This window comes from Lepus europaeus, chromosome 12, assembly GCF_033115175.1.
Source record: "Lepus europaeus isolate LE1 chromosome 12, mLepTim1.pri, whole genome shotgun sequence".
Classification (NCBI taxonomy): Eukaryota; Metazoa; Chordata; class Mammalia; order Lagomorpha; family Leporidae; genus Lepus; species Lepus europaeus.
Window position 1 is genome coordinate 56656759 of NC_084838.1, and position 27191 is coordinate 56683949.

A 27191-nucleotide genomic window follows, 5' to 3' on the forward strand; every position below is an offset into this window, starting at 1 on the left:
CTTGCTAGTAGCAACATGAACATGGATAAAATTCACAATATTTCTTATCAAATAAGGGCAAATAATTATAAATTCTACATGGCTTATAACATAAGAGTATATAGATCTCTAGTTGAAGATAGAAATAAGAAAACAATTTAAAAATTTAATTCTTTGTACTTTCCTTCCATTTCTTAACTTCATCTGGATTTATGAGCAACAAGCTATTCTTTATAACCACAACACAATCAAAAAATTTTGCCTCAGTCATGATGCCTGGGTTTCTCCCAAAGCCCTCCCCGTGCCCCCACAATGGGTATGGGACTTACTTGCTGCTGAGGCAACGTCTCAGCGAGTAGGAGGCCCCTCCACCACAGGTGCGTGAGCACTCGCTCCACGGGCCCCAGGCATCCCACAGGCTGTCCCGGTCCTCCTCAGAGCGTGCTGCCCTAGAGCTCTGAGAAAAACAAGAGGATGGTCAACATCACGCCCCTATTGAACCCTGAAATAGGCACCCTAAAACGTAGGCAGCATGAGGGTGTGTACACACTGACTCTGCTCAGAAGGAAAAGGTGCGCCCCATTCTCAGGTTCTTTCTAATTGAAAAAGGTGTGCCTGTTTTGAGAGAAGGAAAGTTGAGTTTAAAGATCTGGGGAATAATGGAAAAGGTAAGAGGTTGCACTAATGGAGAAAATGGAAAACAAAGCCAAAAGTAGCAATCTGGGTTAAAGGAAGATGGATTGCATTACAGCAACCATGTCACCCAGAGTTCATGAATCAACTTTTCATCTCTTAAAGACAAGACAGAAGCTGCTGTCCAGGGGATTCTGCCATGAGAAGCTTAACCCCTGCAGACCAGCACTGTTTCCCAAAAAGTGAACAATTGCATTTTTAAATGAATTTTTTTCATTCCTAGTTTTCAGATTTGTTAATAGCTCTATGAAACAACTTTAGTGATGTGGGGAGTGCTTCTTCCTGGTCAGGTTTGCAGAGTATTTATAGGTTTCCTAGGAAAATCTGCATCTGCTGTGAGGATAACTGTTGTGCACTGGCTCCAAAGTTGCACTTCACATTCTTCATGGAGGTGAGAAAGATTTAGTTTGTGCTTTGGTTAACAGGAAAGGTTCCAGAGTTAGAAATTATCTGGGATTGGATTCCGATTCTGGTTCTTCCTATTTGTTCTTGAACCAAATGACTTCTAGCCCCCGCACCCTATGCCTCAAATTCTCTTTCTATAGAAAGGGGATAACATAACCACATCAGTACACACACACTCACATACATACACACTATAGGAGAATTAGCTAAATGGACTTGGCACAGTACAAGGGCCAAAGCAAAGCATTAATTTTCTATTTTTTACAGGAATGGGTTACTTTATAAATTGGTTGCCATGGGACTCAGCTGTTAAACTGAGTACTCCTTGGAACTTTTAAAATTTGAACAATTTATGATCATCATATAAATGGTTTTCCAACTGGTACCTGCTGTATTTAGGTTTCTAGACCATATGAAAGGGGAGCTAGGACAGCACAGTGGTTGCCTGTAGGAACTCTGAATCTCCTTGCTTTGGGATTAGAAGACTGCATCCAGAGTGTCCTCTCTGTATAAAGTTTGGTGCATAAATTACCTCCTTATGCTTGTTTTCTTATCATAAAATGAAGTAATAAAGATACCTGTAACTCTGAATCATTGTGAGGATTAAGAGCATATAAAAATCACATTACTGTGGAGACAGCACACATATCTGAATGGATAAACAAAAAGTGGTGTATACATACAATAGAGTCTCATTCAACCTTAAAAGGAAAGAGACTCTGACACATGCTATGACACAAACAAACCTTGAGGACATTATTCTATGTGAAATAAGCCAGATGCAAAAGGATAAATTCTACAGGATTCCACTTATATGAGGTCCTTAAAGTAGTCAAATTCATAGAAACAGAAATAGAATGGTGATTACCAGGGGCTAGGGCTAGGAGGAATGGGAGTTATCATTTAATGGGTGTAAAATTTCAGTTCGTGGAAGTGAAAAACTTCTGGAGATGAATGGAGGTGGTGGTTGTACTAATGCCACTATACCAAACTGGTTAAAATGATAAATTCTGTGTGATATTTAACCCCAACAAAAATAAATACATACATAAAGACAGCATATAGGACCGAAATAACAAACACTATCTGAATGTGTGTTGTCATTCATGTTATTACTTATTAATAATTAATACCATTACTTGTCAATATACTTTATAAAGATAAATGGGCTCTGAAAGTTTACAGGAGGAACATCCATATGCACCTGAGTGAACCTAGCAGAGGCACTGCACTGTTAATGCATCATTGTCTCAAAGTTCCTGATTGCCAGACAATACAGAGAAAGTGTTGTAGCTGCCCAGTATTTCCTGAGCTCCAAAGTCTGGATTTTAGGATTAATAAAACCAATCTCTAATCACTGCAATATGGGTACTGTGTTTTCAGGGCTTAATTAAATAGTGAGAAAGTAAATAACCTTAATCATTGGGCATACATACCAAAGTCTCTTTTCCATATGTCCAGTAAATTCATTTTTGAGATTTTAAAAAGTTCATATGCATCTCTGGACTCTCCTTTGTTTGCTCTATGTGTCCAGAAGATGGGACTGTTCAGAGAGGTGCAGCTTTTACCTGATGCAGTTACTATTTGTGTGACAGACACATTTGGATATTGCAATTTCCCACATTTTTTTCAACTTCAGTATGACTGAGATGAAAGCAATATCACAGATGCTAGGGTTTGTGAAATTGAAATGAGCAAGATGAATGATTACAAACATTGATGCAATCCAATTACTACCCTGTGAAAAAATCTACATGCAGCATTTCCATGTGAACTGTATTTCCTTGTGAGACTAGAATGTAGAATGCAAGTCCTTGGGGGTTTCCCCCAGCTGCTCTCTGGGGGAGATATTTAGGAAATCAAGTGTAGCTGTGATTTTGTTTTTCTAGAGAAACAAATTCTTTTAAAATCTGTGCTCAAGATGCCTCTTATGAAGTCTAAAGGAGTACTCAGGAGCACTTAAAAGGCCCTCAACTGATTCGCCATCTTACCACCTCCAAAATTACAAGTTTCAGCATCTCTAGACACACTAAGTGCCCACATTTCTCTGACAAAGATCTCACAGTTACACAGAAGTGAGGCATGGGCCTATTTCTCAAGGAGGAGCAAACTCCAAGTTTTCTTTTAACAAGTGGAATAAACATAATTCATCTCAACAGATCCCATGTTTAATGTTACAGAAAGTAAGTTTCCTTTTCTCTATGCCAGATTTTCACATCTATAGCCAGACATGACAATTTGCAATGCTGTTCAACTCATGAAAACTTTATAAGTCTTTGCTTATTGCTGTTTTCAGAATGGTCTTTGGTATAAACAACTTGTGTGTCTGGCCCTGATAGAACTCATGTTTATTTCTCTTACATTTGAATGTGCAGTCCTTTTGGTTTTACACATCTTTTTTTTAAAGTGTAAATTTTCAATTGCATCTAACAAGGCAAACTGAGGCAGAAGAAAAATAAGAAATGGATAGTGGGCTACCTATAAGCAATGCTGATTGATTTTTTATGTATCCTAGCCAAGGTTTTTCTATTTGATTCCTATCACACAGGGACAACACCATAATTTCAAAGTCTCAGGAAGGTCCTGGATGCCATTAAACTCCGTGATCAAGAGATTACCCCTGACCCCACTGCTGGAGATTTCAGCCACAGTGTCAGGTGAGACAATGGTCTTTACCAATAAATGTCAATGCTACAGAACTAAAGAATGATCATTAAATCTTTTTATAAGCCAATGTTTCACCAGTAAGAGATTTATTATAACAAGTCAAAAGTGCATCTGATATTACACTGGCAAGAACAAGCCATAGTAAATCCCTTTCTTATTATAACATTTAGTTTACTTTGAAGTCTTTGGGTGGGTGAGAATGGATGACTGACACCAGCTTAATGACACTCCAGTAAGCACTGAGAGAAGGCAGGCCTCTGTCTTGGTTCTACAGTCCTGTAAAAATTGCAATTGTCCCATCAGTTATTCAATTTAGAAAAACTCTATCCATTTCTCTATCTTTGGGGCCACATATTGACCTTTCAGTGTAGTATTGATGAAGACTGCTAAATCAACTGCTTTCTTGGAAAACTCGGCAGTCACCTCCCCTACCCCATTGATCCAGTGCTCCCAGCCAGTATAGAGGCTCTAGACCTCAGGAAATGCCAATTGCATGCAATATAGATTGTGGTCACAGATCATTATGTACCTCCTATGAATACTAGGAGAGCTTCCCTACCTCCCTCAACCTCAGAATGGTGTCATTTTCTTGCCATTACTGGCTTATCTAAACATGGTTTTCATCCGATAGTTCTGCGGTTGATTCCAGAGCCAATTGCAGCAACCAAGTCTCAGGTGAACAGCTCCAAGCCTGACAGCTACAAGTAGTTAAATGCTTTGAATAATAACACGAAGCAATATTTTCCCTGCATCTCACCGCCCAATAGACACTTAACCTTCGAATGACCTCCTACGTACTTCTTTATCCAGAAATCTCTTTCACTGGAACCTGGAAGGGGTATCAGAGAGTTACGAAAGATGTTGTAGGATGAAGCAGAAATTAGCAACAAAGGACTCTAGAGCTGTGTTTGCACTGATACATTCATATACGGAGTACTTGGACAATATTTTTTCCAAATGTTGTAACAAGAGGTCAAGCTCTACAGAACTAAATGAAAACGAAAGTAGGTGCTGAGGAAATGGTTGATAGGTTTTGGTAAAATTGAAGTCATATAAAAGCTGAAGTTATATTATTCGCAAAGTGTTTTTCAGACATCAACTGATCCTCAGAAGTAGAAAAGGGGTTAAGGGACGAGGCAAAGAGTGGAGCTTACAATGACCAGCAAGAAGGTACCTAAGGCTCTGGTTTTCCTCTCCTTCCAGACAGCATTTAGTTTAAGCCATCTGGAGCTGTGCATGTGACCGTACAAGATGGATGTCACACACCTTTAAATTACATAGTGGGGCAACCCCGCCCCTGATGAGAGAACCATTTTTCCTGTGCTATGCCTATGCAAAGTGGAGAAATCTAGGCACAAACATCCTGTCAATGTACCAAGCTTTGGAAATGAATCTGCAGATTCCATTTTTAGCTCTCCTACACACATCAGGTCTCTATAAATCTTATCTAATCCTTGGCTTCTTTAACAACTCGGAATCCTGGTTTTGCCGCCAACTGTACGTGGTAGGGGTTGTGATTCCCTGCTCCTGAGAGCTTACAGACATTAAGCAGTAACTGGGCTCTTGTAAAAGTCCATTAGCTTTTTGATGTACTTTCTTAAAGAGCACGGTGTGTGGATACTGAGGCATGTGCTTTCCCAGATGATATTTGCTGCTGGCTTTGCTTAGGAAATTCAGATCATCTGGTTCTTATCACAGCTGCACTGTTGGGGGATATGATGAACTGCCAGTGACACAGTGCATGGTCTTTCAGAGGCCACTGCAAGAAGCCTGTCCCTTGCTACTGAAGAGAAAAGTCAATTCTGCAACAGGGTGCAAACGTTACACAGACCAAAGAGACTTTGGGGTACCTGTTCTTCCTTTCTTTTCCTGTGCCAATGCACTCATTCTAGCATACCCTTTCCCGTTGGGGCACCTAAAGCACCTAAGCTTAGAGGGTTAGTGTTCAGGGGAAAAACCTAGAGCTACCTGTGTACCAAGAAGGATGCCAAGATTTCCAAAAATACACTGTCTTTAATGCTCACAGTGAGCCAGGTCAGCTGGGAAATGTTCCCACTATTTTACAAATAAGAAAGCTGAGGCTCAGAGAGGTTAAAAAACTTGCAGAATGTACAAGACTAGGAGCACATACTAGAGAGTCCAACCCACTCGACGAGTCATGGGCCAGTAAATCTGACTTAACCATGGTGCCAGGTCTCTCTGGGTCAGTTTCTTCACCTATACAATGACAACGTTATTACTTTACTTAGGGAGGCTGTGGACATTAAACGGAGAGTACAGGTGCATCATCTAGTGTAGTTTTTGGTATATTGATGCTAATAATTTTATATGCCCCCTCATGCCACATACATATACACTCACAAACTCACATAGCTAACACTCAATGGCACCAGGTTTTTTTGCTGTGTAGCTTCAAGTTTTGACCTTCTTTCCCTTTCAAGTTTTAGCATTTTTCAGAACATGAATTAATTATAAAACAACAAAAGCTAATGTCATTGCTTTCCTTTTAAAAATTATTTTGTCCTGAGTATTCTTTCTCAATCTGGAAATAACAACTTGGAGATGAAATTCAGACAGCATCACGACTTTTTAGGAAACAAAAACCTGACTCTGTTCAATGTCAAATGCTTCAGTAAGATGTTCATTTCAGAACCATGGTAACTTGATTTTTTTTTTTTTTTTATCCGGTCCAAGGACAAAGCTGGATTACAGCTCATCTAGGAAACTGCTGAGAAACCTCTGGGCATTTTGGAAAGCTTCAGCAGAACACAATTTCACAGCCAGCTGATATGAACCAAGATTTGGGAAATTTGCAAGTGGTCATTGGATGTTTTGAATCAGCTTATCTCAAGACAAGGCACAGATACAATATCCTACCATGGCCCGGCCTGTTTCTATTACCTTAAAAGTATAAACTTAGCAAATGCAAGCACTCTCAATACTTTGCATAACACTGATCAAACATCAATATAAATATTATTTTATTATCAAAGGCACTTCAAACTCTAAGTTATGATAAACAAATACGTACACAGACACATATATACACGGTTTGAAGGACTTGAGATTTTCTGCTAGAAATAGCCTCAGTCTGGTTTTCCTTTTCCCCTATAAAAACTTGCTTTATAACAATAACAACAGCCAAACTGCTGATCCAAGGGGCTGTTCCCCTACAGTAGGAGGCTGGAGCCAGTAATTTCCTTTCTTTCACAAAGTAAAAGTGGCTAACTGTAGAAGCATCATGTAGAAGCTACAATCACTTCATTCTTTGCCAGGCTGTGCTGACCTGAGCACTGTACAGGTACTTTGAAGGCTTTTTCTGGTCCTACTTCCAGTGTGGAACAGCCTTTTTACCTGGAGTTCTAAAAATGAAGCTACTTTTCCTGGCTGCTGCTGCTGCTGTTGCTTTTTCCTGTACTTAGGGAGGAAAAACAAATCTCCCATGGAAAATAACATGTAGGCCCAACACCAAGAAAAACAGTGAAGAATCACCTCCCTGGTTTTCCACACCCCCACCAGTCCCCGAAATATTCAAAAAATATTTGAAACACACTCTCAAAAAAATTCTTTCTCTGCTTTTTTTTTCTTTTGCAGATTCCTGACTTTCCTGGTGAGCCAGTTAGAAGTTTCAGTTTCCATCTAATCTAACTCCAGTTCTGTCCAAACTGTGACTCGACTCAGCCATAGATACTTTCTGCAGCCCTGGCAAAGGATGCTGAGATGAATTTACAAAACATCTGTAGAAACAAGGAAACATCTGAGGCTCTGGAAAGCACATGTTGGGGTTTGGAATCGTGCAAAATGAATTCCTGATGGAGAAAAATCTCATTTTGTGATTCGTTGAGGAAATTGGAAAGTTAATAAATTAATATGGCTTGGGGTTTCATGGACAGAAAATCCAAGTTATAATAGTAGAGAAACTCAAAGAAAGAACTAGTTAACATCATGTCATTATCAAACAAGTCAGCTTTTGGTTTTAAAGAATGGTTTGACCACTGGTACCATTTAAGTCAAGAAACACATTGGGTATAGTCTTCTCAATGTAGTGTCACAAACTCAGATGTTATTTAAGTTTTGTCATTGTACTCATGGTCTGATACCTTGCCTCTCATGTATTCTTCGGAAAAGGTGGGATGAATGTGGGGAACTGAAATCTAAAACATTCTTCTTGACACAATATTAGCTTGCTTTATTTCACAACTTTTATTTCTACTCTTGATCATGTTAAATTCTCTTTTCTCAGAGTAGAATGATGTGCTCTTAGTATTGCAGTGTTCCGCTTAGCCTGTGATGATGTTCCATCCATAGATGATCAACTTGGAATGAACACATGTAGAATTAATTAAAACAACACTTTATAGCTCTTCAACATTATCATTCTGCCTAATAATCATCTTCCTAATTACACTGCAAACCCTTGAGGGCAGGAGTTGTGCTTTTTGTTTTTCAATGACCTACAGTTATCACTGAAGTAATTACTATGAATGTCACTTGAAAGGAAATCCCAGAAATTCTGACAAATATTTGGTAGATGACAAAAAGTTCTGGAAGTTTGCTCTGTTTTAAACCCTCAACTACTTGCTTACATTTGTCTTTCAAAAAAGTTTTTAGAGCATAACATAAGGAAGGACAGAGGGAGAGAGCCAGAGCCTGAGAAGTATCTAGTCACTGAAAATATCTGAGTAGCTTCAAGTTCAGGAACTTTGTTCTGTTCTCCCCCTCAAATGTGTACCTCCACTCCCCTTTTCCACCCTGGGGGATGAATTCCATCAAAGACTCTGCACCTGTAACTCAGATGAGTTCATTGTTTTACAAAGCAATGGCTTTCTCAATTACCATATCTTTGTACCTTCAATAGCTAATAGTTTCCCCTAGTTTTAACCTGCAGGTGTAGCTATAGGTAGCAGCTTGAATACTTGGACCAGTTTTGCAAGTTTGGCAGCAAATCAATTTGAGGATCTCCTATGTGTCTGGTAATACATTCCTAGCACAAATGTCAAGCAAACCAACCAAGTGTTCAGGTGGTCCAGAAGATGCTCTGTGGTGTGGCTGGGAATCTGTGAAAGGCACAAATAGCAGCCAGCAAGTTATCTGCTGCTTTGAAATGAAACCTACCCCACAGATTTGCCTCAGAGCTCAGTGCCCTATGGAACTCTGCCTCCTGGCTCAAAGAGGGACCTGTTGCTTTTGCATAAGTACGATGTTCTTTTTTTATTTGAAAGGCAGAGAGGCAAAGACAGAGACAGAAAGAGACTCAACTCCCATCTGGATTCACTCCCCAAATGCCTGCAACATCTGGAGCTAGGCCAAAGCCAGGAGCTGGGAACTCCTCCATAGGGGTCTCCCATGTGGGTTGCAGGGACCTAACTGCTGCCACTTGGGGTGCACATTAGCAGTTCAAGTCAGGAGAGGAGCCAGGATTCAACCTCAGGTACTTCAGTATGGGATGCAGGAGCCCCAAGTAGCATCTTAATGGCTATGCCAAATGCTTGCTCCAAATAGGAAGTTTGAATCCTGCATGCTTAGGTTCCATTTCTGCTCTCTCCCCTCTGTGCAGCCTGTGCAGCAGCACCTATTGGAGGGCTTACAATTTAGAAGATAAACAATAACATACTTGACTTCCCAACATCGTCTACGTTTAATTACACACCAAGTCTCATCAATTTCATTTCTGAAATGCCTCTCTTCCACTCACACTCCATTCCAACATTACTTTCACTCCATTAATTCTGGTTCTCCTATTCATGGACTATTTTGTGATAGACTTCCCATCTGATTTTTTTTTTTAACTTTAGCTTCTCTTCCTACCAGTCTGTCCTCCACTCTCTTGCCAGTTATCTTGCTGGAATATAGAACTAAGCTGCTCTGTCCTTGCTAAGAGACTTTCTGTGAGTCTATATAGCTGGTGGGATTTAGTAATGGATTCCAGGTGGGCAGTGGGTACTTAGAAATTCTATGCAACATTTTGGGCATATGTGTGTTATTATCATACTTCTGGAAAGAGGATTCGTAGCTTTCATCGGGTTCTCCTAAAAAAGGTTAAGAACTATTGGCCATAGAATAAAGTCCAAAATATCAGTATCACATCTGAGACCCTTCCTAGCCTGACCCTGAATCAATGTTCTAGATTCATTGCTTCTGCCCTCCATACTCCAGTAACTGGGCACCACTTCTAGGTCACACAGATGCTCAGAGAGCTGCAGTATCTAGTTCATGATCTTGCTGTGACTTGGATTCCCGGCTTCCCCATCTTATTCACATCTTTTTGCTTTCTTTGATTGATTGCACTCCTGCTCCTGATGTCAGATGCAGCTCTCGGGCCATCTTCTAGTGAAATGTTCTCTCATCCGCAGGGAGAATGAATCACTGCCTCTCCTGTGGCTTCTGAGTGCATTGCCGGGACTTGACACGCATGGCTGTTTTTGCACTGTCGGCCACTGTATTTCAGTGACTTGTTTATACATCCAGCCCCAGAAATGGACTGTGTGCTTCTTAAAGACCTTGACAAAGACGAATGTACCCTCATATCACTGGATATGTAAGTGATCTCAGTGACTGTTCATTGAATGAATAATTAACATAAGGCAGGCTAAGCCAAGTTATAGTTGAGCATTTGATTCATAACGGCTGACAGCTTTTGGTCTTGTCCACATACGTGCAGATTCCATAAAGACAGTGAGAAGAAAAATATATGCAGGAACTTCAGATAAGTAAGGGAATGCAAGAGGATAAAAATAACTGTGATCCATAGGGGGAAAATCACATTTTTGCTTATTCATATGTCTTTTAATGGCAACTCTAAATTTACCCAAAATGTTTAAAACTGAAAGGTGATTAACCTGTCACATTTTGCCTTAATCTCACGTAATTCAAGTCCTAGATGTTTGCCTGCCAAAGTGCCCTCCTCACTGAGTAAATATAGGTCAGTGCCCCTGCAAATTTCAGAAAGCAGGGCTCTTTGGAGATGAGTGCACTAGGATTTAGAAGGGTGACTGGGAATGGGAATGAGGTTCAAAGATGGGTGAGGGAGTTCTGTTTGACTAAAGGCCAAGGCCTCTATCAACAGAAAAAGCAAAAATACTTATAAAGTCACATTTTAGCAGGTGCAAAAATTGGTACTGTATAGATAACATAGATTATAGAAAAAAATTAAATTTGAGCAGAATTAATTAGGAAAAATGAGCCGAAAAGACACTTTGATGTAAGTTTTAAAATTGGAGTTCTGTACTTTGGAGAATACATTCCTGTTACAAACCATGTGAAAATACTACTATAAATTCAAATATCGAAGTTCTACAGTGAAACCAAGAGAGGGAAAATATTAATACTAAACCCTAGATAGGGACTACTTGATAATCAGTTCTACACCCCTCATGTTTGATGCAGACCTAGACTCAGAGTTCAATGTGCACTGCAAGCTACTATGCCACTGATTTGTGCATGTGTCTGTATGTGAGCACTTTTAATTTTAAAATGTTTCAGATGGGGCCAGCACTGTGTTGCAGCAATTTAAGCTGCCACTTGCAATGCCAGCATCCCATATTGGAGTACCAACTCAAGTCCTGGCTGCTCTGCTTCTGACTCAGCTTCCTGTTAATGTGCCTGGGAGGGCAGCAGATCATGGCTCAACTACCTGGATCCCTGCAATCTGCATGGGAGACCCTGTTGGATTTCCTGGCTCCTGGCTGCATCTTGGCCCAGTCCTGACAGTTGCAGCCATTTGGGGAATGAGCTGGTGGATGGAAGGTGTCTCTCTGTATCTCCCTTTAATGCTCTGCCTTACAAATAAGTTGTTAAAAAATAAAAATATCTCAGAGAGTATACATGGATAATAATGATGTCAAGAACTTCTAAATATGAACATAGCCTAAGCAACAGGATTTAGCCATGCTTTTGTTATACCTTTACTTTGCTATTGTGGTATTTTAGACAACTTAGTTATCTGGTCTTGGTTTAGTTACTTGTACAAGGTGGAATTTTGGACAGATCATTTCTAAAATACCACTAGCCATAACCATGTCTAGGATTCTATGTGGTGGACATTTGGTCTAGTGGTTAAGAATAAGTTAAGATGTCTATGTTCCCTTCCTGAGCTCTGACTCCTAACTCTAGTTTACTGCTAAAGCAGATCTTGGAGAGCAGTAGACAATAGTTCAAATAGTTGAGATCTTGCCATCCACACAGGAGACATGGATTGTATTCCTGGGCTCAACTTTGGTCATTGCAAACATTTGGAGAGTGAACCGGCCACTCCAGGCATTTGGGAGCTCTCTCTGCTTTTAGAATAAACACATTTTTGAAAATGGTCTGGGATTTTATATTAGCCTATTCATTTCAGCACTTTTTAAAAAAAGTTTTATTTATTTGAAAGGCAGATTTACAGAGAGGTGGAGAAACAGAGATCTTTTATCTGCTGGTTCACTCCCTAAATGACTGTAATGACCAGGGCTGGGTCAGGCTGAAGCCAGGAGCCTGCAAATCCATTTGGGTCACTTATGTTGGTAGCAGTGGCCCAAGAACTCAGGCCATCTTCCACTGCTTTTCCATGTGCATTAACAGGGAGCTGGATCAGAAGTGGGGCAACCAGGACTTGAAACAGTCCCCATATGGGATGCCAGTATTATAGTTGGAGGCTTAATCTGTCATGCATGCCACAATACCATTCCCTCAGTTGGCATTTTCAACTTTCAAATCAATTCTTTAATCAATAAAATGGAACATGAGCATTTGCTCAGTTTAAACATAGATGCTACAAAGCATTTCTTTAAAAAAAAAAGTGCTAATATATGAGTGTCAGTAGTATTATTGATCAATGAAGCCCAATTAGAAGTGATTATATTTTTCAGTCCTAATTATTGTTTTATTAAGAACTAATTCTTAAAACAGAATTTCTCTTTGGGATTCCCTTTATTTATTATCTATATTCAGAATCTATAGCAAATGCACGACTTCTGAACAATAAAATAAATGGTAAATTATACTCTGCACTTTTTTACTGTGTACTATTTAATTATTTGAAAATCCTAAATACTTGCAATTAAAAGTCTTTCAAATAATGAGATAACAGTCAACTTTATCTGATGGCTTTCAATTTCTCTATTGATATACTTCCTATCCAATTATAATGAAATAATATTTTCCTATGATGCCATTTCTACTATAATTGCTATATCAATAATTTTCAAGACATTCTTTTTTATATCAGAGCAGAAAATTTGTTATTGTGGTTTTCAGCTACATAATTATTGTGGCCTTGAAATATACATATTTGTGTATATTTGTATACTTACATATGTGTGTATCTACAGATATGTTTTCCCATATTCAGTCCATTATCAATAACAACTGAGTCCATTACTTTTGGCTGAGTTTCAGCTTTGTTGCAATCAGGCCACAAATTCTCTAATTATACTGATATTTATTTCACAACCCAACCACCTGCAAGTTATATTTAGTCATACGCAGGGTAGGTTGTTGTATAGATTTCTTATCTTACCTTACTGCAAGAAAGATTTTAGCTTTGTAAAGAACATTTCTTTCTTGGTCCCTTGTAATTTACCATCATTGACTGTAAAGAGAACTCTTCTATTTGGGTTGAGATGAGAACAATGATGGTGATTCGAAACAAATACACCAGTCATCTTTTTCTATCTTCCAATCAAGTTTAACTGAAGTATTTGTTTTGAGCTGGCTAAATTTCATGTACTGTCAGCTTTTAAAAATCACAGTTGAAAAATTCCTTCGGTATTGTATATACAGGATGTAATGCAATCTTCTATTTATTTGTAAATTAAATGGCAATGTCAAGGAGCCATTAGCAAAAACATTTATTAAACGTTTATTAGCATGTGAACCATAATGCAAATTTTGTGACTCTTGTGAGCCCTCTCCAATGCTCAATTCTTGCAAAGTAGAGGCAGACTTTGAGAATTTATAAAGCTGAATTTTTGCTTTCATCGTGCAAGTCCTTTGAGTCTGTCATCTTTTAGTTTTCAGAAAGACGACTACTTTTTCCTTCAGTATAATATTGCTTAAAGAAGGAATAATATTTATTATTGCATTGCATTGCATTGTATTATTATTATTGCATTGCATTAACCATGCTTAGCAATGTGAAATTTTAACAGGTTAACGTCTAAAGAAGTATTATAATCACCACAATGCCTCTAGACTACATGAAAATGTATCTTGGCCACAATCTCAAGACTGCTGAGGCACACCCCAGGCCTCTTTTTTAAAGCCTGTTGTGTAATAAGCAGAGAAAGTAAAGGTGCTAAATCATGGTTTACTGCCCCCTTTGCCTCCCAGCCTGTCTGTCTCTGGTGCTGGGCCTCAGAAATCAATTTCACACATGGCTGCTATCAGCATTCTTTGAGCTATTAAGGGAGACGAAAGCACCTTCTCCCCTTTTTATTAAAACCAAGCTCACTTTTATCTCCTAGCTCCTGCTTTGTGCTTTCTTTGCCTTTACTTTCCAGTTTGTCAGTGGTGAGAGTTAAACTGTCTCCCGCTTCCCTTCCTTTCACTTCTAAACTTCTTGAAAGGCTAATCCATATCTCCTGCACCCACTTCCTCAATACCCCCAAATTCCTTAACGCTTTGCAATCTGGTTTCTGCTCACTCCCTGACTGAAGTGGCTCCTCTGAAATTCACCCAGATCCTGCAGTTCACCACATCCGATGACCTTCCCTCTGGTCTTTCTGTGCAATATGTTCCCTGGGATTTGCTGGCAGCGAGCACTTGCCTATTCTTCCCCTGCCATTTGTTACTCACACTGATGAGTAAGGGCTGTAGGCTCCCAGGTTTTCCTTGGACTCCTGCTCTTCTCGTTTGGCTCCCGTTTATCTTACCCATTTTCTCCCCCTTTCACTGTTTTCTCTTTGTAGTTGATCTAAAAATCTATAACTCTTGCCAACTCCAAATTCCTACTGCTACTAACCCAAATGGTTACTCAATATTTCCGGAACCAAACAATATTTGAGACCTCAGTATTTTAGCAGCCCTTCCCCCTAAAACTGTGATAAAAACATGGAGACACTACTTTAAATCATAAGTCATTTCCTCTCTTTCCAACCTTCCATCCTTCCCTTCACCCCATCTTGCCCCACCCCCCACACGCCCGTACAGTTCTACTCCTGCAATCTATTTCTTCCTGTTTCCTCTTTTCCATTCCATGTACTACTAACCTAATTTGCACTGCTCTTACCGTTGTCATCTACATGACACACAACTTGTATCACAGCCTGCTTCCAGTTCTGCCCAGGTCAATTCCTCTGTAACACGGCTCCCAGTACACCACTACTCATGAAGCCAAGAAGCTGAAGATACCGTTGGAATGATGGTGGGGAGAGGGCCTTGAACTCCGGTTGAGGGATTGGTCCTCGAGCAGACTGCCAGCTGGGGCCAATGAGGCTTTTGAGAAGCCATGGTTTGATCGGGCTTTCACAGTTTTCAAAGTACGCATATCCATTTAACCTTCATAACACTCTTATAAGGAATTGACAGCTTATGGGAATTTTAGGCAAAAAAGGGGGGAATGGGCAGTTTCTATACAAAGAGTAAGTGAGGAATGCAGTTTACAAACATTTCTCCAACAGTTAAGAGGAATTCAGAATCTCTTTACACTTAATCAAATATGTGAGGTATGGATGGGCAGCTCAGTCATTCAGACAGGAATTAAACTTAGCAGGCTGAGGAGAGCAACGAGAAAGAAGCCTAAATACTGAATTTGACACAATAGCCTTACAGACAGAGGAAAATGAAGAAAACAAGAGGTTAGATAACTAGTTTATGCAGAAGACTGGATACCTGCAGAATATCTGCTTTTAGTTTGTCTCTTCAAATTGGGTTCAGAAATGTTCATTTTTTAAAAAGATTTATTTATTTACTTGAAAGTCAGAGTTACACAGAGAGAGAAGGAGAGGCAGAGAGAGAGTCTTACATCTGCTGGTTCACTCCCCAGATGGTCGCAATGGCTGGAGCTGTGCTAATCCGAAGCCAGGAGCCTCTTCCTGGTCTCCCACGCAGGTGCAGGGGCCCAAACACTTGGGCCATCCTCTACTGCCTTCCCAGGCCAAAGCAGAAAGCTAGATTGGAAGAGGAGCAGCAAGGTCTCAAACCAGCGCCCCTATGGGATGCTGGCACTGCAGGTGGGGGCCTTACCCACTATGCCACAGCACTGGCCCCAGAAATGTTCAATTTCTATCTTTTTTTTTTGACAGGCCGAGTGGATAGTGAGAGAGAGAGAGACAGAGAGAAAAGTCTTCCTTTTTGCCGTTGGTTCACCCTCCAATGGCTGCCGCGGCCGGCGCGCCGTGCTGATCCGAAGCCAGGAGCCAGGTGCTTCTCCTGGTCTCCCATGGGGTGCAGGGCCCAAGCACTTGGGCCATCCTCCACTGCACTCCCGGGCCATAGCAGAGAGCTGGCCTGGAAGAGGGGCAACCGGGACAGAATCCGGCGCCCCGACCGGGACTAGAATCCAGTGTGCCGGTGCAGCAGGTGGAGGGTTAGCCTACTGAGCCGCAGCGCCGGCCTCAATTTCTATCTTATACAAAGTTATAGACTATGTTCATGGTTTCTATTTTCAGATAAAACATTTTCTTATTAAACATGATGATAGATTATGCTTCAGATTACTCCAGATCCATTAGCTGGAAGAGTTCTGGACTTTTTTTTTTTTTTTTTTTTTGGTGCATACTATATAACATAATGGGATAATCAGCTTTATATTATGGCTCATAATTCTCTCTCACTTTCTCTGTCCTTCATATGTACACATATATTCATATTTGAATGGACTTCAAAATTTTTCTACTTATCTTTTAATTTCATTTTAGGTACCCTCACGTTTACAATTTACCAAGTGCGTTCACATCAACTACATGAGCTATTAGGAAAAGGGGATCTTAAGTTGTTGCTTTTTGGAGGGAGGGTTAGAAACATCTTCAAAGATATCATTGGGCAGAGATTTTTAGAAACCTTTACATGTTTAGTTAGATCAATGGTTATCAACCCTGGCTGCATGCAAATTACCTGGAAACTTGAGGGACATTTCCAATGTCCGGGCTCCTCCCCTGACCAATTATAAAATCTCCTGCAATAGTGCAGCTGGAAGCTTCCCGGACATTTGAACTCAGCTGTCAAGGTGATTTTAATGCAGAGAAGGGTTGAGAACCCTAAACTAGACAAGAATTTGTAAGTGAACTCACAGGATGATTTTCTTGAGTCAACTTTATCTTTGCTCTGTATTAGAATCCTTGGCTTCACAAGTTTCAGATCCCCCCAGATTAAAAAGAAATCTCACTTTCTGTTTTCTTTCCCTTTCTTTGAGACCGCATGGAAGATAGAAGTTAATAGTCAAGACTGTCAGCTGCCTAGATTCCAGGAAAAAATAGATGGTTTCTGGGAAGGAAGTCGAGATATTCTACCTAAGAGGGAGGGAAAAATAGTAACTACTCGTGCTGATGAAACACTTGCTGTGGGTGTATGAGGTCTTCTGTTCACTACATCTCGTGAATCGTTTTGTTAAAATCCACAAAGATCCCTTGAGGTGCATGGGATACCTGTTCAGCAGTAAAAGGAAGCTGGGGTGCAGAAAATAATAGAAAATTTCAAGTGGAGCCAGGATTTGAACCTAGGCAATCTGGCTCAACAATCATTGTTTTGAATCACTGCACTAGTGGTTCTCCGACTTTGGCGAACGTCAGAATTACCTGGATTACTCGGATTGCTAGTAGAATACACAGGCCCAGGATTACTGAAGTAGGAGGGGCCTGGCACTTGTCGTTTTAATAATGCTCGATTGTTTTTGATATCAACCAAGTATCAGGGGCCTCTGAGCTACCTTATACATGTCTGCAAAAAAGGCAGCTGAGGCACACAGAGTTTAAGAAGAAATGAAGCACTAGGCCTGGGCCTTTGATCTTGGCAGAAGATAGGAAAGAGCTAAGGTAAGCTTAAGGTACATCCTCTCCACTGCCTCAGAGCAGCGGATACTGGTGGGCAAAGGCAGGAACCCCCTGCATCAGAAGATGGTGAGTGGGAGGGTGGGGAGGAGTTCCAAAACCATACTTCTGCATATGAGTCTGACACGTAGCTGTTCTCCATCATTTGGATATTGGAAAGACCCTGATCCAATGTTCCCTTAAATTTAAGATGCCAAGTCACACTATTATTTTATGTGTCTTGAAGAATGTTTAAAAAACGTCACCCACTAAACTATAACCTGCTATCAATTATAAGATGTATCCAATTTACTAACATCAGAAAAGAAATGTGTATCTTAGGATTGATGAAATACGGTACAAGCTGTGAACTCTAATGAACTTGGTTCTGAAACTGTAGAAATCACTCAGCACGTTCAGGAGGCGTCTGCCAAAAGAGGCCAAAAACATAGTTCAAACAACATGGAAAATAATCTGTACTGTATACTTTCATGTGATTTGTTTGCTATAAAGACTGAATTCATGAACAGTAAAAGCAGAGAGATTCACACCACCATATAGAATTTCGAACTCAATTTTCTTATCTGTAAAATGGGTTGTAGAAAAGGCTTATCTGAGGTTATATCTAAATAAATATCATGGTATTTGGCACTAGGAAGAGACTAAAAGGCACACTGGTTTTCTCTTTGCCAAATCTGAAGACATGTTTATGGTATGTGCAGTCAATTTTGAGAAGAAGGAAGGAAAGTAGAAGTGGTAGATGTCCAATATTAGAATGAAAGTCAGCAGGACCTATGATTTAAAGCATAAATACCTGTTTGATGCTGTTCCAAGGCAAATCTACTTTAGGAGGTGAGGCCAAGCTATCATCAATTTTTGTACTAACTCTGCATAAAGAGCTATGTGTACATTGGAGACTGTTTATAATTAGAAGAAGAGGTGATTTAGACATAAGATTCCAAAGCCTGATTAAAAATCTAACTCATTAGTAATCTGACTCATAAAGAAAAATATAAAGAATTTATATAACAATGAACTCCTTTAATGAAACGTGTACGTCTCTTTTTCAGGTAGATTTTGGTTTTAGTGCAAAGAGATGTTTTTAGAAATGTCAGACATATCAGTTTATACAAAAAATGGTTTACTTATGTTCTGAAGACCACAATTAATATTTAATCAGGGCAGATGACTAAGATTTAGACCCTGAACGCTACATCTTTAAACAGAGTTTCAGCTGCTTACAAGGCGAACGCCACATGTGGAGCCCAGAGTAGACAATGTGGAGAGCCACAAAAATTAGGGCAAAGGTATCTGCTGGCATCCCGTGGAAAGATGCTTAACTGTGACATGAATTTGAGAGGAGAAATAAATGACCACACACAGGAAAATACCACAGCCTTGGACCATAATCATGCCAAGGTAAAAGAAAAATGACTCTGTGTTATGGACTTTGTATAACATAAGGGTCACAAAGATTCCAAAAAACACAGGACAGCCCCTTTGAAATAACCTCTCTGTATTATGAAAGGTTCACTGGGGGCAAATAAAGGGTTAAGTCATAACGGTGTAGTGATCTCTTCAACAAGGTTAGGTCTAAATTCACACTTTCCTGATTGACAGAAAGTTCTTAGAGTTTTAGGATATGGATACATTTATGGCTCCCCAAAGCCTTCCATAATTTGGAAAAAATAATCCCTGACTGTATGTAGGTCACAATTTTTAACAGGGAGGCCTTGAATAAAATGATTCACTCTTTGACACCTTCATTGAGCAAATATTTATTGAGCACCTACTCAGTTCCAGGCTCTGGGCTCTACCCTAAGCAATGGGACCTTCAGAGCCCCACTACACGGCCATAGAGGACTCAAGATGTAAGCGGAAGGAAGAGAGGTTTTTCCTACCAATAACCAAGCAGCCTGAGAGCTGGCCTCTTTCTTGTCTTTCATTTCTGTTGCTGGTGCTTCTGCTACTGCCTTCAAAGCTTCTCACCAGGAGAAGCAAAATAATTTTGTAACATTTGGCCTCCTTTCTCCAGGCCTCTCCACTCTATGTGCCTACCACAGCTGGCTTCATAAAGCAAAAACTTAGGTCAAAGCTCTAGGTCAGGACATGGCCTGCAAGGCCCTGCATGAGCTGGCTGTGCTCCAGGGACCAGGTTTTACTCAATACTTCTTGCACTCTCCTTCCCTTTCCTTCCTCTGGGCCTTTGTCCATGCTTGGTCCCTCCACTTACTATGTGCCCTCTCCCCTCACATGTCTGCCTGGGGCACTTGCATTGAGTTACTCTCTGCTAGGATGGAGCCAGGACCGCTGGAGATAAATCGATGCCAGCATCCGTCCAGTTCTTTGTTCCTTTCTTTGTGCTGTGGCAGCCCCTCATATCCCCCATTCAACTTTAGACTTATTTTTTAAAACTTGGTTTACACTCTGTGAGCTTCCTGGAGCTTGTTTGCCTTTGTGTCCCTGGAAAGTGACAGGCCAGACCATGACCAGGTTTTTTATTGACCCATAGAGCAAAAAGAAAAACAAGGACACCGGTTAGTTTTCCATAGTGTTGGATGTGCTTAGCTTTTTGCTTCTAAGGTTATGAAGCTGGAGCTTTGGTTTTTCAAATGACTTAATATCTTGAGGTGGTGAAACAAAATAGTGCAGTTGGGACAAGAATGAGCTTTGTCTGGTTTTCGATCTATCCCCTGCCTCTAATAGCTGAGTGTCCTTAGGCATGTTACAAAGCAGCTCTGTGCCTCAGGTTCCTCATCGATAAGATAAGGAAAAATAATAATAACTATACAGGATTGCTATGAGAATTAGACACCATATATAAAGTGGTTCTTTCATTGAAGCAAGAAGTCTTTGTAGTATTAACTATTGTTAATTCATTTATGAAGCGGTAGCAACAAAAGTTCATTTTATTGGGATGAACCGCTATAATCCAAAAGTTGTGCCTATGAAATTTATATTTATTAAATAAAAATTTTCTATAAACAAAAGTTCATTTTATTGATATCCTTAGTTATGAAAATAAAACAGACAAATTTGTATCTGTTTCCTATACCTCCTACCCACCTACGAATCAATCCTTATTTGTTTTTGATATTTAATGGTCTATGAAAACCAAAATCTGGGAATCACTGCTTTAAATTATCTAGAATTCTAAAGTGGGCATAAACCGCTGGATGCCTTTTGTCTTTCTTTTTTGTAAACATTTATTTTATTTCTGTGAAAGGCAGTATTACACAGAAAGAGAGAGGGAGAGACAGAGAGAGAGGTCTTCCATCTGCTGGTTCACTCCCCAAATAGTTGCAAAAGCCAGTGCTGAGCCAGGCCAAAGCAAGGAGCCAGGAGCTTCTTCCATGCCTCCCACTTGGGTAGCAGGGGCCCAAGCACTTGGGCCATTTTTTGCTACTTTCCCAGGTTCATTAGCAGGGAGCTAGATTGGAAGTAGAGCAGTAAGGACTTGGACTGGAGCCCATATGGGCAGTGCTAGCTTAACCCACTATGCCACCACACTGGCCCCTGGATGAGCTTCCTGAAAACCAAGATCCTGGAGGTTCCAGCCAAAATAGTCCCAGTAGTATGAGTCCCAGTGACACCAAACTGAAGTTAGCAAACCTTTGGAGGGAAAAGCCTACAGGCAGTTTTGTATGCTATGTGCAGCTGATTGACATTTTATTCACTTAAACCAGGACTGGGTTAAAGGTTTCACTGCTTAAGCATAGCTCTAAGACAAAAAGACAGGTGTTTATGGATAAGATAAACAGAGACAAAGTAACACACTCATTAAGCTTTAGTTTCGGTATTATTAATAAAGAGAATTTCAGCAAAAATAAAAGTAACTCAACTAAATGACCTTAAGTTTAAATCTTCAGAGATTTAGAGTTTTTCTAACACATTCTTTCTTGAATCACTATAAATAATGAATTAATGTGTCTATTTCTTTAGGCAGAGACTCTCTTACATCAGCAATAGTAAAATATACAGTTTAAAGAAAGTAATATCATGACAGCAATACAAAACCAATGGAAAATCCTAGCCAATTCATTGCTGTCTTCCCTGACCCTGTCTCAAAACCTTTGTGATATTATATGTAGAAAAATCTGCTTTTAGAACATGTCTGTTTTGTTTAATGTAGTGTACCTAGCCCAGTGCCTGATACACAGCAGGCTTTCAAAAAATGTGCCATTTTGTACCAAGGGAAGCCAATACTTCTAGGAGACCTCCCATGGGCTCATATGAAGTTATTTTCACATATACATCACAAAATAATTCATAATTTTCATTGACATGAATCCTACTGATACAACACAAGTCTGGGGAGAGAGAGAAAAACTTTAAAGATTCTAGTATCCTGTTCTTGCCCAGTCACCCTCTAAACTAACAATGATCTTTGGGTTTTAACTCGAGATTATTTTCTAGCAGCTTCATTGGTTCCTTACTTCCTTCTGCATGTGGAATTTCAACCTCTCAGTCTCTACCAGGGCCAGCTGAATGGTTCTCACTTAAAAGTCCTGAGGACCATGCAGTACAAAAGAAGGCAAAGGGACTCATTAGAAAGGCAATGAACTTCTAGAAGGAGAATGGACTCAAAGAAAAGAGATCCAAATTCCAACAGTCCGATCCTACCTACTAAGTATCCTTGGCAAGACATCAGTCAAGTCTTTGTAAACATTCATATTTTAAATTCAGTGATCTACAAAAATGAAAGGATTAGAATAGGCAATTAATTAATTTATTCAAACAACAAACTGTGATTGAACACTTTGTGTACATCAGACTCTTTGCCTGGTGCTAAGATACAAAGGTATCTAAGACAACATAAAACCAAACTCCTGCCTTCAAAGAGATCTCAGTCAACCAAAGTCACATTCTACATACCTCAAAGATTCCTTTTAATTCTAAAAGACCACAAATCTATGACTTGGCAATCTAAGTACCAATTAAAATAACTTCATAACAGTAATTTCAAAGCATGTTTGTTATCTCAGAACAGCTACAAGTCTCAAATGAGAAGTAAGTGTGTGTGGCACAAAAGAGGAATGATATTAGGTCTCACTGACAAACAGCTATAACCACTATAATGAAAGGACAGCGTATTTCTGAAAAATTGCTCTTCGAATCTTGCCTTAGCACCTGAACAGTGGGAGTTCTTATTGTTTCCTTTTGCATTTCCAGTTCTATTGATGAAGAACAATACTTGAACAATACTCTTACAGATTTCAACTGGTGACTGAGATTACAGTCAGCAAAATAGGCTGAGAAATTGGACACCCTACTGTACCTTACTATGGGAACAAAGAAAGGTATATTTATTTTATTGTACAGTTTGAATTTATTATAGGTTGCTCACAATTTCCTGTCTTTTTTCTTAAGTGTTCTTAGAATTTATGTCAGGATGTCTTAGGTTATCACACTCCTTCGTCCCAACATTTATTGACTTCGAGAAAGTCCCTGGACAAAAATTGAAAGGCAAAATACCCAAAACTTTAGTTGGAGAATGGCAGAAACTTTGGAAAAAAATCTGAAAAAGCAATGAAGATGAAAATGGAAACTCCGTGAAAATTAATGTAGTGTAGAATTGGCAAACATACCACTTATTTCTTTAAACAAATAGAAGAAAGAACCCGCTTATGAGGTGCACCCAAATAATTCACAGGTGGTGAAACTATTAAGAGTCTTGCAATTTCTTGCCTCAGAAGTGGGATAAATCTCCTGTATTATAAATGGCACATACTCACAGACACAATTTTGCCACTACTCCCTTTCTCTAACTTATCCCTTTTTCGATGAATGAGGTTACTTCAGTTTTATTGTAATTCCTTTAATTTATTAAGAACTTTGGGTAAAAATCTAATGAGGAAGGGAAGTATGACATGCTATACTAATTGCCCTTACAAGAATATAATTCTAAATGGGATATGTTTGGTTTTTGCACAGACTTTTGTTTCTGCAAGGTAAACACAACGTAATGGGAACTATCTAAGATTGCAGTCTGCCAGCAAAATGCCAATGATAGTACAGCAGATGAAATCCCCCTAGATATTGGTCACACACAATAGTAATTCCCACAAGGATAAGAATTTGCTTTGAGATGAAGTTTTTCCTAAAGCATTAATCTTACCCAAGAAACTGTTCCAGTGTGTTCTGTGGCAAACTGCTAGTCTAGACTGTAGACAATGTAAAAATAATTTCTAATATTGGAAATCAAACAGTGACTTATTATATACACAGAATTAACACATTCATCATCTGTGGGAAGCCACAACTTACATTTTTACATGATCAGTACAGAAGAGTTATTTACAGGGTGAACAGCTTATAGGGCAATTGAAATGTACAGTATTCAGCACAGAGCTATTATCTACAGAAGATTTTATTTATTTATTTTTTTCTTTCGCTTCACTTGGTTTGAAAGGCAAAGCCATCTTCCACCCACTAGTTCACTTCTCAAACACCTGAATAGCCAGGGTTGGATCAGGCCAAAGCCAGGATCCCAGAACTCCATCTGAATCTTCCAAATGGGTAGCAGGATCCCAAATACTTAGGCCATTGGCCACTGCCTCCCATTAGCAGGAAGCTGGATCAGAAGCAAAAGAGCCAGGATTCCAATCAGGCACCCCAATAAGGGATGTGGGTACCCCAAGCGGCATCTTAATGGTTGAACTTCACACACCCCCAGAAGAGTTGTCTAGAAAAATTAATATAAAACATCATACTCTTTCTTGCAAGAGCTGTGTCGTAATTCATCTATCTTTGTTCATTATGGGCTATTATCCCTCTTTATTTGTTATGGAGCTGGTTCTGTGTTGGGTAGGTGGTGACAGGTAAGAAAATTTTCACAGAAATGAAAGTAAGCACTTGAAGTGTTGCAGTACTTTGGAGTTTACAAAACACCTGGACATTTGAAGGTGACTGCACTCTCACAGATACGGGGAGTTAGATGGAATGGGGACAACAGCTCATGGATGAGCAGAGGCTGGGAGGAGTTATGTGGCTGGGCCAAGATCACAGAGCTGGAATTAGTGCCACAGCCCAGAGGGTTACATTCCTAAGTATCATGCTCATTCATGATACTTAGATACTTCCAAGGAAAAAAATATGGGTCAAAGTTGTTTGAAACTGGGTACACTCAAGAAGTGCATTGTACTTCATATGCTGCTGTGTGAAACATTTTCTTCACCTTTGGGAGTCTGATTCTCTCTCCTCCCGTTGTTCATTCTTTGATTTTTTTCCTGACATTGCTTTATTTCTACCAGTCTTCCACTCATTCTCAGATTCTACATTTGAAAAATGCATCCATTTTCCAATTGTTCCTGCAGTACTGACACATTTCACCAATTACTTAGCACACTCTAGGCATGTAAATTGCAAAACACAAAGATTCAATCCCCATTAGTGTAATATGGTATCTTCTCATTTCTTTTTTTCTATTTAATTAATTGAAAGAGGAATTTGTACCTACTTAACAGTAAGTACTAGCATGCACAGAATCTAAATTTGAAGCACATGTTATTTAAAAAGGCTTTCAATATTAACAAACAACACATTTCCTCAAAATTTCAGTGTTTTCACACAGCAAAGATTTATTTCTTGCTTATGGTTAAATAAATGTTCACAGTGTAAGTATAGGGGGTTTTGTTGCATGTGTACATTCAGGGACTGGGGGCTTCCATTTGGTGGCTTTGCATTTCCTACAGTTTTGCAATATTTTAATGGCTTGTTTGCATCTGGTAGGCAGGTAAAGGGAAAGCACTTTATCCCTGGAGGATCACGTGGGAAGGATCAGGCCTAGAAGGGCCACATATCACTTCTAATTGGAAGCCACTGGTTGGAAATTAATCACAAGGTACCATCCAGTCATAGAGAGGATGGAAAATGTAGTTTGTTTTTGTGATCAGAAGAAAGAAGTGATTTTTGGTGAATCTGTAGCATTATTTCTGCTAAAGTGAGAGTTTATAAGCACTTCCAAGTTTTTGTTTGTTTGTTTTTTTCTTTTTTTTTTTTTTTTGACAGGCAGAGTTAGACAGTGAGAGAGAGAGAGAGAGAGAAAAGTCTTCCTTCTGTTGGTTCACCCCCCAAATGGCCGCTACAGCCGGCGCGCTTCGCCCATTCGAAGCCAGGAGCCAGAAGCTTCCTCCTGGTCTCCCATGCGGGTGCAGGGCCCAAGCACTTGGGCCATCCTCCACTGCACTCCTGGGCCACAGCAGAGAGCTGAACTGGAAGAAAAGCAACCGGAACAGAATCCGGCGCCACGACCAGGACTAGAATCCGGGGTGCTGGCACTGCAGGTGGAGGATTAGCCTAGTGAGCCATGGCGCCGGGCACTTCCAAGTTTTATAAAACTGCGGCTGATATAAATATTATCTTCTGATAATAATTCTTATGATAATAATTCTGTTCTGTAAAAGGAATAATAGTTGAGAAATAACTGGAAAAACAATGTATAAAACACGCAAAATGATTCACTTTAATTACCAACAGCAAAAAGGATTGTTGCTGAATTGCTAGTCACTGTGTGGATATACACATATGAGAAACAACATATATGCTTTCTTTATTATTAGGGTTGTTGACTTGATCTTACCAAAACCAGAAATAATGAAACGCTTCACATGGAAAATGAACATTCACATTTTCCCTTCCTACTTGTATTTCCCTTTTGTTTACCTTTTTTTTTTTTTGTCAAGTCACACTTATGTATCCATTTATTCATTCTTTCAACAGCACTTATTGAGTCTAATTATCAGGCATTCTGATAGAGGTAGGAAGGCAAAGGCACTCCCTCTCCTATGTCCCACAGATAGAAATATAAGTCTAGTATGAGAAATACAAAGGCGGAGATGAATGCAAGGTAACACAAAACACTATAAAAGATTACATTGAGCCAGCGCCGCGGCTTACTAGGCTAATCCTCCGCCTTGCGGCGCTGGCACACCGGGTTCTAGTCCCGGTCGGGGCACCGATCCTGTCCCGGTTGCCCCTCTTCCAGGCCAGCTCTCTGCTGTGGCCAGGGAGTGCAGTGGAGGATGGCCCAAGTACTTGGGCCCTGCACCCCATGGGAGACCAGGATAAGTACCTGGCTCCTGCCATCGGATCAGCGCAGTGCGCCGGCCGCAGCGCACCTACCATGGCGGCCTTTGGAGGGTGAACCAACGGCAAAAAGGAAGACCTTTCTCTCTGTCTCTCTCTCTCACTGTCCACTCTGCCTGTCAAAAAAAAAAAAAAAAAAAAGGGAAAAGATTACATTGAAGGGAGCAGGTGTTTAGCTTAGTGGTTAGGACACCTGATTCCTGGCTCTGGCTCCTGAGCCCAGCTTCCGGCCAATGCAGACCCCAGGAGCAGCAGGTGGCTCAAGCAAATGGCTCAGGTGATTGGGTCCCTGCCACTCACGTAGAAGCCTTGAGCCGAGTTCTTGTCTCCCAGATCCAATTCCATCCCTATCTCTGCTTTTGTGGGCCATCAAGTGGATAAGAGGTTGTTACCTCCATCTGTTTATTCCTCTGCCTC

General features: G+C 40.1%; 1 protein-coding gene across 4 annotated transcripts in view; it reads right to left on the reverse strand.

The window, feature by feature from the left end:
* Window positions 1-27191, reverse strand: part of ADAMTSL1 (ADAMTS like 1) — a 475795-nt gene that overhangs the window by 442904 nt on the left and 5700 nt on the right. For all 4 annotated transcript variants that reach the window (XM_062208161.1, XM_062208159.1, XM_062208160.1 and 1 more), the window contains exon 2: window positions 309-436. In XM_062208161.1, the coding sequence (XP_062064145.1) occupies window positions 309-436 (128 nt within the window). The remainder of the gene's footprint in view (window positions 1-308; window positions 437-27191) is intronic.